Source organism: Felis catus, chromosome B1 (assembly GCF_018350175.1).
Source record: "Felis catus isolate Fca126 chromosome B1, F.catus_Fca126_mat1.0, whole genome shotgun sequence".
NCBI classification, from domain to species: Eukaryota; Metazoa; Chordata; class Mammalia; order Carnivora; family Felidae; genus Felis; species Felis catus.
The window spans coordinates 32,543,662-32,557,528 of NC_058371.1; the positions used below are offsets into that span (position 1 = coordinate 32,543,662).

The 13,867-nt window shown below is 40.5% G+C and overlaps 1 protein-coding gene across 10 annotated transcripts in view; it reads right to left on the bottom strand.

Moving 5' to 3' along the window:
* CDCA2 (cell division cycle associated 2) overlaps nt 1-13,867 on the bottom strand; it is a 49,853-nt gene that overhangs the window by 2,573 nt on the left and 33,413 nt on the right. For all 10 annotated transcript variants that reach the window (XM_045055366.1, XM_045055368.1, XM_045055369.1 and 7 more), the window contains 4 exons: nt 12,870-12,948; nt 11,221-11,309; nt 10,174-10,311; nt 581-752 (listed from right to left, as the gene is read on the bottom strand). In XM_045055366.1, coding sequence (XP_044911301.1) covers nt 581-752; nt 10,174-10,311; nt 11,221-11,309; nt 12,870-12,948 — 478 coding nt within the window. The remainder of the gene's footprint in view (nt 1-580; nt 753-10,173; nt 10,312-11,220; nt 11,310-12,869; nt 12,949-13,867) is intronic.

Below are 13,867 nucleotides of genomic sequence, written 5' to 3' on the forward strand. Positions count from 1 at the left end.
CTAACAGTCATTATTTAAACATCTTTGGGAAAACTCCTGTCAGGAACTGGAGATACAATGAAAATAAGACTTAGTTTTCAGTCTCAAGGAGACCGCAATTTGCAGGAGAGGGAGGCAGACAGAACATTATACACTAGATGGTAAAGGTGTACTGCGAACAAAGAACTTTCCTGGAAAAGCAGCCAGCACGGCTAAATCTTAAAGGATGAGCAGCATTAGGCCAGATTAAAAAGAGGTAGGGTTGCCAACCCCTGACCCAGGATGTACCACATCAAGGAGCTGGGGCTGGAGGTAGCTGTGTCCGTTTAACTTCCGTGCTTTCCTGAAGTTCCAAAGTAGGCAGAAGCCAACAGTCTTAGGGTGGCATATACCTTATTCATCCTTGAATCTATTATAAATCCTATAGGTACGCTGCAAATGGAATGCAGGCGACACATATCTGATGACTGACAAAGACAGCGATTTTTAAAATCGCTGGGAAAGTGGCTATTTTTATTTGTATGCTCCTTACACAGTGAATGGGAAAAGGGGGACAAGGTGGTGGAGAGGATAAAACCTAAACAGGAAAAGAACAAGATACCTGAACGCATCGTTCCGGCGCCTGGGGCGGAAGGCGTCATCTCCGAGACCTCAGGCAGCTCGGGAATAGGACTTAGGAGCGGCTTCTTGGAAGCGATGTCTCTTTCCCCGTATAAAGACTTTTGAATATTTTTCTTTCCCTTTGCTTTCTTCTTTCTGCAACTTTTTAAAGCCTGTGAATAAGACGCAGTAATTGAGAAAGATGTCACGCCGTATACAATTTTGAGCCTTTAATTTTTACAGAAAAACTTGAGACCAGTTATTCCGTTGAAAATTTTAGAAATCTGAGTCAGGCGTTGAGGGCTCGGTAGCTTACACAAAGTCAAATAAAATATAAAGAACTCAATTTACAAACTATATGATAACTAACGGTCTACGTTTCCATAAAACATTTGCCCAAGTAAGTTCTGGGTAAGTAAAAGATTAGATGCTATCGAGTTGACAGACTTAAGACAGGAGATAGGTGTAGCTAGGCTATCGTAGGATGACTCAGGATTAGCCTAGAACGACTTATCTACTAGAACCTATGAGGGGCTGTTTTCTGCTCACACGCTTAGATGAAGAAACAATAGTTATGTACAGAAAGGTTACATAAAAGTGAAAGATAACACAAAGCTGGCTGAGCTGCTTCAAACATTAATAATCAAGATTAAAATGAATAGGTCAAGGGGTGCCTGGGTGGCTCAATCGGTTTAAAGTCCTACTCTTGGTTTTGGCTCAGGTCACGAACTCACACTTCATGAGTTCGAGCCCCATATTGGACTCTGCACTGACAGTGTGGGGGCCTGCTTGGGATTCTGTCTCCTCCTCTCTCTGCCCCTCCCCGACTTGCTCTCTCTCTCAAAATAAATAATAAAAAAACATTAAAAAATGAATAGGTCAAAAATAAGATGGGTTTTAACAAGCATAAGTAGAAGAAGAGGGACAAAGGAATGGTAATAACTGGTGGAAAACACGTGGGTTTCTATACAAATTAAAACTGTTCTAATAATATCCGGAATGCAGTACTGAAGTCAGTTTTGACTGCCATATTAGCAAGTGAGAATTAATGTTCTCTGTTAAAAAAAAAAAAAAAGCTTCACATGGAGAAGACCTCAGGGAAACTCAAACACTGTGTTGAAATAATAGATTAGCATGAGCAAACAGAAATACACTCAATGCGATCATATTGGAGAGAACCAGACTTTAGGTTAACATAAGAAATGTGTTTTTAGCAATTAAAGCGTCCAGAAAATGGAATCCATTGAAACATTTATTGAGAAACCACTCTGTGCAGGTAATGACTTGCTAGGTAGAAGATACAAAAACAGGATGTGGTCTTTAGGGGGCTCACCATCGAACAGCAAGTAACTATTATTGATACATATACACGATGTCAGACTCTATATGGACTGAGATGGGTCCCTGGCCTCCAGAAGGCTTAACACTGCTCCACAAAGCAGGCAAGGCCCTTGTATGCAATGAGTAGGAGCCCAAAAACAATGAAAGCTAACTGCACAGTGACTCAGGGAGTGACAACATTCGATTTTACATTTAAAGAAAGATCATTTGGGTGAAAATATAGAAACTAATGATGTGATGGATGATATTCAAGAGTACAAAAATGGCACAGAACTGCATGTTCCTTGAGAGATCTATAGATATCCTGTAAAAACAAAACATTCCATGGAAAAATAATTTTAGAACTGCACAAGATAAATGTTCCTCTTGGTGATTTGCAATATATATCTACCATTAAATTCTCTGAGAAGTCCCTCAGTATAAATGATCTCTATACACATCAGGAAAATACCGGGTTAACTATTTTTCCACGGAAAATTTATTTCTATGGAACATCTGTCGACATTCCATGGGACAGTTGGGGAAATGAAAGCTTGGTCAGTGGATGTGGAAACCAGGAGAAAAATCGCGGGCTCCACAGAGGAACTGCAAAAGAGAACAGATGGCCTTCGGTGCCGGATGCCTGACGTTGCCACCTGCCTGCCCTATGATCTTAGGCAAGTCACCCCACCTCTCTGTACCTCATTCTCCTCTGCAAAACGGGAGCCACAGAAAGCTGTGGTGAGCGCTGAGTTAACATAAATGAAATGGTTAAAATAAGGCTTGATCCATACACAGAAAAGAGCTATGCGTCAGCCATTCTTGGTCTTTTAAATTCCTTCCTGGTATGAAGAGAATTGACACGGGGGAAAATATTTTTAGTATCAAATTATGCTTGGTATTACAGTGTGACAGACACAGGCCTTACACAGTCAGTGAATACGCTACAGTCAATGTCACCTGGTTATGACCTCTAGAACAGTTTCTGATTCATAGGTACAAAAAATACCCCGTTGGCAGGATTTGGGCCATCTCTGTCTACATAAAATGTCTTCAGTCCCTGCAACGCTGCCTGACACGTAACGACTTCCCAACAAACAGGTATGAACAAATGAATGAATAAATGTAGAAGAAAAGGTATAGGTAAACTTCGTGAAATTTGCTACACGTGATGATAGCTTTCTCATGGTCACGGGCCAAGAGAGGAGCAGCGCCCAAAGACGGGACTAAAGGCTAAAGAACCTGTGCTCTGTCGGGGACACACGTCTAGCACTGCCTAGCTTACCTGCAGAGGCTGGAACCGTAACAAAATTCAATTTTACTCCAATACAAAAGCCTTGCTTATACGGTAACAGCGAAGTCACCTGTGGCTGGAATTTTAGGGAAGACATTAATGTGCAAACAGGATGGTTTATGACTTGAAACAGATAAAGGACAACTGAAGGTATGGACCCCCAAAGTGACTTCGTTTACTTTAGAATCACCAGTATTTCGTCTCAGATAGTAAAGGAGGTCTCGATATGGAAGCAGAAACTTACTATTTGCACAGGTACTTAAGTTGCTTCCTGTGAGTAGCTTTAAAATTATTTGAAAAGAATTCATGGGCTACGACCCAGCAATAGCACTACTAGGAATTTATCCAAAGAATGCAAAAATGCTGATTCAGAGGGGCACATGCATCCCAACGTTTACAGCAGCGCTATCGACAATAGCCAAAGTATGGAAAGAGTCCAAATGTCCACTCACTGATGAACGGGTTAAGATGTGGTATATAGGGGCGTCTGGGTGGCTCAGTTCAGTTGAGCATCGGACTTTGGCCCAGGTCATGATCTAGCAGTTTGTGAGTTTGAGCCCCGTGTAGGGCTCTGTGCTGACAGCTTGGAGCCTGGAGCCTGCCTGAGATTCTGTCTCCCTCTCTCTCTGCCCCTCCCCCGCTCACGCTCTGTCTCCTTCAAAGCTAAACATTATTTGGAAAAAAAGATGTGGTATGTACATATATATAATGGAGTACTACTTGGCAATGAAAAAAAAGGAAATCTTGCCATTTCCAAGGATGTAGATGGAACTGGAGGGTATTATGCTAAGTGAAAGAAGTCAGTCAGAGAAAGAGACACGTGTTTCCAGTCATATGTGGAAATTGAGAAACTTAACAAAAGACCATGGGAGAAGAGAAAGAAAAAAACAGTTACAGAGAGAGAGGCAAACCATAAGAGACTCTTATACAGAGAACAAATTGAGGGATAATGGGGTAGGGGGTTGGGGAGATGGGGAAAATGGGTGATGGGCATTGAGGAAGGCATGTAAGCACTGGGTATTGTAGGTGATGAATCACAGGAATCTACTCCCAAAGCCAAGAGCGCACTGTATACACTGTATGTTAGCTCACTTGACAATAAATGATATAAAAATGAATACATAAAAATTAAAAAATAATAACAATAATTCATGGGGCACCTGGGTGGCTCAGTCGGTTAAGCATCCAACTCTTGATTTCAGCTCAAGTCACGATCCCATGGTTTGTGAGTTCGAGCCCCGCGTTGGGCTCTGCACCAACAGCACACAGCCTGTTTTAGATATTCTCTCTCTCTCTCCCTCTCAAAAATAAACATTTAAAAAGTATATATAGGGTGCCTGAGTAGTAGCCCAGTCAGTTAAATGTCTGACTCTTGGTTTCCATTCAGGTCACGATCTCACGGTTTCGTGGGTTCGGGCTCCACACTGGGCTCTACAATGACAGTGCTGTGAAGCCTGCTTGGGATTCTCCCCCCCCCACCCCTCCACCACTTGCGCTGTCTCTTTCTCTTCAAAACAAATAAATAGGGGCGCCTGGGTGGCGCAGTCGGTGAAGCGTCCGACTTCAGCCAGGTCACGATCTCGCGGTCCGTGAGTTCGAGCCCCGCATCGGGCTCTGGGCTGATGGCACAGAGCCTGGAGCCTGTTTCCGATTCTGTGTCTCCCTCTCTCTCTGCTCCTCCCCCGTTCATGCTCTGTCTCTCTCTGTCCCAAAAATAAATAAACGTTGAAAAAAAATTTAAAAAAAAAAAACAAAAAAAACCAAATAAACTTAAAACAATTTTTTTAAATCAAAAGTATACAGAATTCACGTACACGGCAACAAATCAAATTGTACAGGAAAGCTTATGATGAGAAGCACATGCTTCCTTATCCCTGTTGTTTACTTATTGGTTCCATTTTTAGTTCTTACGGCTAGCTCCATCTTTCTAAATAAGAGGCTCCTGCTGTTTTTAACTTCCTATAATGGAAAGTTTCAAACACACAACAGGTAGAGAGAACAGTATATTGAACCCCATGTACCCATCATCTACCTTCAACAATTACTAACAGGTATCAGGATTCATTTATAATCCCCTTCCCTCAGATCCTTTTAAAGCAAATCCCACACATTACCTCATTTCATCTGAAAATCCTATAGTATCTGCAAGAGATAAGAGCTCCCTTTTTTTTTCCCATAATAAAGTGAAGTCTTTGATTACCTAGCATTGTATTTTATTGTTGACATTTTCCTTTTACAATGCAATTTTACCACACCCCCCCAACTTTTTAAGACATAACTGACACAAAACATGTAAGTTTAAGGTATACTATGTAATGACGATATATGTATATATTGCAAAAGGATTACTTTTTAAATAATAACAACTACCATTCGGCAATAAAGGGCTCATACACACAACAACCTGGACAAATCTCCAGAGAATTGTGCTGAGTGAAAAAACAAAGCCAGTCCCAAGAAGTTACATAGAGTGTGATTACATTTACATAACATTACCAAACTGACAAACTTACAGACATGGAGAACAGATTAGCAATTGCCAGTCAAGACGGGGGAAGTAGACAGAACTACAAAATGGCAAGAAGAGATCCCTGTAGTGATGGAAATCCTCTGTATCTTGACTGGGTTGATACTTTCCTACGTGACACTGCACAAGTTATACATGTGGTCATTGGGGAAAACTGGGCAGAAGGTACTTGGGAGATCTCCGTAATTCTTGTGACAACAGTATAAATATCTAAAATGATCTCAAAACAAACAGCTGAAACACAAAGAACAAAGACAACAATTTTCCCTAATATTTCATTTCCTCGGAGATCAAATTCCTCTAATTGGCCCAGAAATGTCTTCTTACAACTGTTCAAATCAGGATCCCCAAAAGGTCTTCACACATTTGCTTTGTTGACGGATCTCTTTTAATCTATGGTTCTTTCTTTCTTCCCTTGCCATTTATTTGATGAATAAGCTGAGGCATTGGTCTGGTAGACTTGGCCAAACTCTGGATTTGGTTGACTGCAATCATGGTGTCTTGAGTTTCCTCTATCTCCTATACTTCCTAAAAAATTGGTCATTAGATAGATCTAGGCTTGATTAGATTCAGCTTTGTTTTTTTGTTTTGTTTTTTGAAAAGAGCATCTCATGGATACTTCTAGACTTCCTCATTGCACTGGAAGGCCCATATTCTCTCCCCTGTGACACTGTGATTGACCAGTGGGCTCAGGTGTTTAGTCCAATGCACCCATTATGCCCCTGCATCAGACTTCCATCTAATGATTAACAACTTTCACGAATGTGTTTTTATCTAATGGTAGAAATTCTCCTATAAATAACTTTACCTCATCAACTATTTGTTCACCTGAACTTATTTTCCAGTTTTCACAAAAAGGAGTGGGTGTCCTAGACAGCTTCCAAGGTGACTTTTGAGATTTTTTAACTATTATGAAGTGTTTTTTTCAGATTTGAAGTGTTTCAATCCACCGCAATTTTTGTCTGATAGTCACACTGTCCCACTTTTGGTCAGTGGAGCCCCTTTGAGACAGTCTGATGTCCTTTCTCGTGGCCCCAGTGGTTTAAGCTTCCTTCGTTGGACACTGGTACAGACCCAGGCTCATTTCCTACAAGTGCTGTTTAGAAATCTGAAAGCAGCCATTTCACTTGATCAATTTTAGCTGAAAATGGTATTAAGGAATGCCAATCTAGGGGGGCACCTGGGTGGCTCAGTCGGTTAAGTGTCTGACTTCAGCTCAGGTCATGATCTCACGGTCCGTGAGTTCAAGCCCTGCATCGGGCTCTGTGCTGACAGCTCAGAGCCTGGAACCTGCTTCAGATTCCGTGTCTCCCTCTCTCTCTGCCCTCCACCTCTCCCCCGCCCCCTACCAGCTCCCGCCCTGTCTCTGTCTCTCACAAATGAATAAACATGAAGAAAAAAAAGGCAATCCAGGGGTGCCTGAGTGGCTCAGTGAGTTAAGCTTTCGACTGCTGATTTCAGCTCAGGTCATGATCTCAGGGTCATAGGATCAAGCCCTGAGTCCAGCTCTGGGCGGGGCATGGAGCCAGCTTAAAGATTCTCTCTCTCTCTGCCCCTTCCCCTGCTAAGAAGGAAGGAACTAAGGAAGGGAAAGAGAGAGAAAGGGAGGTTGAGACAGAGACAGAGACAGAGACAGAGAGGAAGGAAGAGAAAAGAGATGAAAAGAAAGGGCAATCTAGGTGTCAGAGGTGCTCACTGCCAGGAAGTCTTTTGAAAAGAAAAAAGACATGAGTCCAAACTGATACTTCCAATTCAAATTTTGCCTCACAAGGTTCTGAATTTGATTTTAACAGCCATAGTGCTTGCTATGGCCAGGCACTGTTCTAAGCATTTTACACGTATTAACTCACTAAACGCACACAAGCAGCTCACAAATGATGTACCGTTCTTACCTTTATTTTAAAACCAACAGAGAAATCAAGAATCTTTCCCGCCATTCCACTGGTGGGAAGTGGTCAAGCCAGAATTTAGAGCCCAGGTTGTCTGCTCCAGAACCTGCAGGGTTAACCCCTCTACTGTAATGTTAATGCCCTCATTTCCACCTTCTCTACCCGCTTTCTCACCTTCTGCTAGTAGCTACATTTGGATCATCGCCTTGCATGACAATCAAGTTCTTAAAGCTTTGCCCTTAGTTGAAAACAAATAGCATTTACGTTATCACTGTGTAAACGTTTTTCATTGCTCTGCCAAGGACAACTCATATTCCTCTCCTGGGGCGCCTCCTGTAGAGGATTCCTAGCACTAGAAAACATACTTTTTTTTTTTTTTTTAAATATAATTTATTGTCAAATTGGCTCACAATAAATAAATAAATAAATAAACTTGAAAACAAAAATAAATAAATAAAAAGCCAAATGAGGGGCACTTGGCTCAGTGGGTTAAGCATCTGACTCCGGCTCAGGTTATGCATGACCTCATGGTCCGTGAGTTTGAGCCCCGTGTCAGGCTCTGTGCTGACAGCTCGGAGCCTGGGATGGGAGAACAAGGAGGGAGAAGGCGGTGAGGTGCTAACTGGTGCAGACTGTCTCCATTACTGTTTCCCACTCTTGCCACCACTCTGTTTACTGGGCCCAGAGTCTTCTGGGATCCCTATGGGCAAGCTGGCTCCTAATGGCTCTCTGGCTCCCTCTGAGCACATTCTGGGCTGTAACTTTACCTCTTTCTTCTGTCAGTGTGCCATCATCCACTGTCTTCTAGAGATTCACTGAAGGCTGTCATCTGTTGGGTAATATCCCTCCTCCCTTCCTCTTCTCACTGCTATTCTGAGTCTAGTCTTTTGATTCTATCAATTATTTTGATTCTGTGGGGTCCCGAGAGGGGTTGAAACAAACTTTACCGCTCAACCCTCCTTGAACTTTCTGACTATTGATTTTATGTGAAGAAGTATGCGTACATTCTTTGTAACAGTGCTTTTTAAAGAGTATGAAGAAAATCAATTTCTGATGCAATAATATAAGATGTATATGCATATTTATGAACTTAGGTTTATTTTTTTCAGCAAGGGGATCTCTCAATGGAGTGTGACCTAAAAGAGGGACTGAGCCAGGAAAACTTCCAGTTTTTCCTGGCTTTCCTAAATGGCAGATGTTTGGGCCGTGTTTAAGCCAGTTTTTGTTGAATGGAACGGGATGGAAGTTTACTGACTGTTTTGCAGGGGGAGGATGCTGGGGTAATATTGGCGAGTTACTTTAGTTTTCAAAAAGTGGATAGTGCAGGTGCTTACAGGATGGTTTAAGAAGAGAAGTCTAGTAGGCTGCTCAACATGTTTCTAGATCAGAAAGATTTGGGAGGCACCAACCATGCTGCCTAGGACATCACCCAGAAAATATACAATTTGGAAGGGCAAAGAGTAGAACTCTAGGGAATACAAACTAAGGGTGGGTGAAAGAAAATAAACCTTTAACAGAGACTGTAAAGGCCGCTCTCAATTATGTCAAACGCTGCTGAAGTGGCAGGTTGTTCCAGATTTTACTTACTAAGCTACTCAATATCTCGGGAAAATACTTAAAGGGAAGAGGTAGAAAATGATACACCAGACTTCAGGTAACACGTGGAACTATGACTCTACCTTAGGAGCACCTGTGTGGGTCTCTCCAGCAGCAGTGTTAGATGGGAGAGGGGATAATGGATTAATCCAGAGTTGAAATGGAATGAAAAGGGTCAGAGAACTGAGGTTACTGACAAGAGCTGGTGAAACAGCTCACGCAGTTTGGGGCGAACAGGAAACACAGGAGATGACGGGATGCCTGCCTGCTGGAGGGCACACAGAGGGGCCAGAAGACCGCTGATACTGGACGAGGGATGTGAGAAAGGGAATGAGGAGGCGGGATGCGCCGGCAGCCGGGGGTCAGGGAACGGGACATAGAACATGCACTACTGGAAGTGGGAAGGGTGCCAGCAAGCTGCGGGCGGGGTGTGGCAGAGGAAGGTCCGGATCACCCACGTGAAAGGGGTCTGGCGACTGGGTTAAGGTGCTGCACTCGCTATCCCTGATGAGACAGTGAAGTCACCTGAGCCAGCACAGGCTTTGAAGTGTTGAGAAAGACACAGAGCCAGTTTCTCAATTCTTCCTTAAACATGGGGAAGAGATGGAGCCAGCCACTGGCAGAAGCAAAGCCACACAAGTGGCAGATGGTCCACTCACCTTTGTCTAAGAAATTGGACGAATCCCCTCAAAGGCTGAGGTTGGATCAGATTCAAAGGGAAAAATCAACACCTGAGTGCCAACGTTTTACTGGGCTAATGTACGTAACACAACGACGAAGATACAAAAACGGTCTTCGGGTAATTATAACTGAGTACATAATTGCTTATGGTCCTTTCTACTCTGTGGTGATTTTAATACTCTCGGTCCAATGTTAACTGGAAAAAAATTTCTTTCCATGCTTTCCTAACCATACAACAAAGAAACGTACCACTTCTACTCTTATTATGTCTTTAAACACACACTTACTTGGTTCTTTTTAGGACGCACTCTTTCTGTGTGCTTGCTTTCCTGAGATCTCCTCCTATTAATTTTCTTTTCTTTACAGGGCTGAGCTTCTGTATGAAGTAAGTTGCAAACCTCCTCTTCTGCAAAAGTGATCAATTGCTATAAAAAAATTTAAAGTAGGGATAACCATAAAACAGTTACATTGTGATATGTTTTCCACATTTATTTTTCCTCCCACACTACTTCTACCGTTTTATATCCCAGTTCCTCTTAATTCACAAATTCCATTAGAAGCATTTTAACCAGCTTAAACTCACATGGGGGAGAATAGGAATTACCAATTTCTGATCTTATTAAACACAGACCCGAAGAAGCATATGCATTCTGCCCATTAAGGAAGAAAAAAAGTTTAAGATTAGTTGATTTACCTATTTACCAAATATGTATTAAGCATCTACAATTTAGCAGCTAACTGCTGTTGAGTTATGAGGGGAAATATGCATTTAGATTATCTAAATTTGAATTCTGGCTTTATCACCCAACAGTATCAGCGAAAAGCCCTATAATGGTAATATTATATATTTACGAATTTAAATAAAAATGCAACTTCACCTAATTATATAATAAAATAGGAAAAGACACACATTCAATGGGAGTTATGCTCCTACTAGAAAGTGTTAAAACCCAGTGTTAAAAACCAAAATGAAATATTTTTGTAAAAAGGTACAATTATGCCATTTTCTGGCTCTATTATTTACACGCTACTCTTCTCCACTGTGTACCTCAATAAAATTCATAAAACCACACAGATCCTAAAGAAACATTCCAAACAGATTACCTTCCACATAACACAAATTCTGATAGCATCTTGTTTTACTGTATTTTTCTTCTAATAAAATTAAAAGCAAATCAGAAAAAGAGCATTACCGTGGTGATATGCTACGTAGGTATTAACTGTTAATGACTGCAATCAAATCAAGATTTTACCCATAGTAATTTGACCATAAAAACAAAAAATCTATAGTAAGATTTAAAAACAAATATACTGTGCCAAATACAAACACTTACACTTCTTCGGTTAGAGGCTCGTGTGATTCTACCAACTTTATGGGAGGCTGTTTTCTCATGGTTATTTGAAGAACTAAAGGTATCAATGCCTGATGAGTAAGACACAAGCAAAATTAGGGTAGCTTAACATAAAGTCCTAAGAGCCGTAATTTTCTGGATACGCTGGGTACTCTTATGGATACCCACCTTTGCTTTTAGCATAACATAGTATCTAAGCATAAATAATTACCAAGAATAAATTTTGAGATTCAAAAACATGCTTTAAAATTTTAAGTTCCCTCAACACCCAGAAACCGTCACCACTTTCCACAGACAGCATATTACCCTAAGATAACAGATTAAATCATATTATAGGAAATACCATATTTTCACTGATAGCATCCATTTATCCCAAGCTACATTTTGTACAATAAAATTGCAATGAAGGGCATTAAGATGATCCTGAAAATAACTATTGTAATTTACAAAATTCAAGTAATTTTTCATTTGACCACTTTTAAATGGTGTAAATGAAAGGAAGTATAATGTGTGTTAAAGAGCACAGTCTTTAGAATATGATAGACTATGCTTCCAAGCTTAGCTCTAAGTTCGCACTACAGGTCTGGGATTCTGCACCAATGAATCTGGTTCGTGTTGTCTAGGTAATGAGAAGCCACTAAAGGACTTTGATCAAGGGGGAGAAACACGAATAATGGTTCCCATCCTAAGTGCTTTTCCCATAACATTTGTCATCTAAGTCCCGGTTTGCCTTATCATGATCATAAAAAAGCCAGAGACCTTGAAAAGTGCATGTGTGGGGCGCCTGGGTGGCGCAGTCGGTTAAGCGTCCGACTTCAGCCAGGTCACGATCTTGCGGTCCGGGAGTTCGAGCCCCACGTCGGGCTCTGGGCTGATGGCTCAGAGCCTGGAGCCTGTTTCTGATTCTGTGTCTCCCTCTCTCTCTGCCCCTCCCCCGTTCATGTTCTGTCTCTCTCTGTCCCAAAAATAAATAAACGTTGAAAAAAAAAAAAAATAAAAAAAATAAAAAAAAAAAAAGAAAAGTGCATGTGTCCAAAAGGCCAAGTTAATGTTGGTGAACAGGTCTGGATACTGAAAAAAGACCCATACGATCCGGATCACTCAACAAAAGAAGCCTACTACTGATAATTAAGACTTGAGAGGGCAACTCCACTGCCTGCAGTGACTTGAAAAATGGCACTACCTATCTATGGAGGTTCAATGTGGGTGATTAAAAGGTATGAGACTTGGATGGGCAAGAGGCTTCTTATAAGCTTTTCTGTACTATTTTTTTTTTATTTTTTTAATGTTTATTTATTTATTTTTTTTGGAGAGACAGAGCACAAGCAGGGGAGGGGCAGAGAGAGAGGGAGACACAGAATCAGAAGCAGGCTCCAGGCCCTGAGCTGTCAGCACAGAGCCCAACATGGGGCTCGAACTCACAAACTGTGGGATCGTGACCTGAGCTGAAGTCAGATGCTTAACTCACTGAGCCACCCAGGTGCCCCAATACTATTTGGTTTTTTAAACCAAACATGCATTATTATAATAAAAATAAAAATTTTTAAATGAATTAAGGAGATTTAGTTTCATATTGACACATACTGAAAATGACACTTGTATGATTATAAGATTAAAAAAAAAGTTACTACCTGAAAGAGTCTCAGAGATTGAAGACTTATTAAGAGGACTCAGAACGGCAAATGACACCTGAAGAGGTTCTATGTTTTCCTGAACAAAGAAAAACAAGAGCAGAAGTTAGGCATCCTTAAATTCAGTGGACGTATGTGCCCAAAAGAAAATAAGGACTTTTGTAGGTGGAATTGTAATAATCATAAAGATGAGAAATCAATAAAAGAGAAAAAGTCAAAGCAAACAAAGATATTGGATATAAACACATTTTATAATATTTATCAATCTTTAATGAAACTATGTTTATTAACTACAATCCAACAAATAAAAATAAAACATCAAGTGAAAGTAGCCATAACGATCCACTAACAAGTTACTCTTTGGTTTATTTAAAATCACACATCTTAACTTTAAAATAAATAGGGCATTCCATTAATAAACACAACCTAACATTTCAATATTATTCAGGGGAAATTCAGAGAAAATGACACTATAAATGCAGAACCACATTGCTAGTATGATGGTAGCTGTTGGTTTCTCATAGAAAAAAACTTGTGACTTTGAAGAAACTTGTCTTTAATCATTAGTTTGGCATAGAGGTTTTTTTTGTTTTCCCTAGAAATGACCATGTGGCTTTTCCTAGTTTAATGTGGTGCATTACAGCTTGTTTTTCAAATATTAAACCAACTTTGCATCTCTGGGTTAAATCTCACTTGGTCATGATGTAGTATCTCTATGTATTATGTTCATGAGGATACTGGATTATAGTGTTCTTAAAAATGTCTGATTATGAAATACATATTTAAAAGGAAAAAAAAGAATGGAATGTTTACATTTAATGAATACACATTTAATTCATGGAGTCATGACTAGTGTTTTTAAATAGTTGTTCCTAAAAATTCTGAAAACTGAAAAAAATCAAAAATAAAAAGATAATGTCTGACTACGGTGTCAGGTTAATGCTGACATTAATGAACTGGGAATTACTCCCACCTCCTCAATTTGTTTGAAAGAGTCT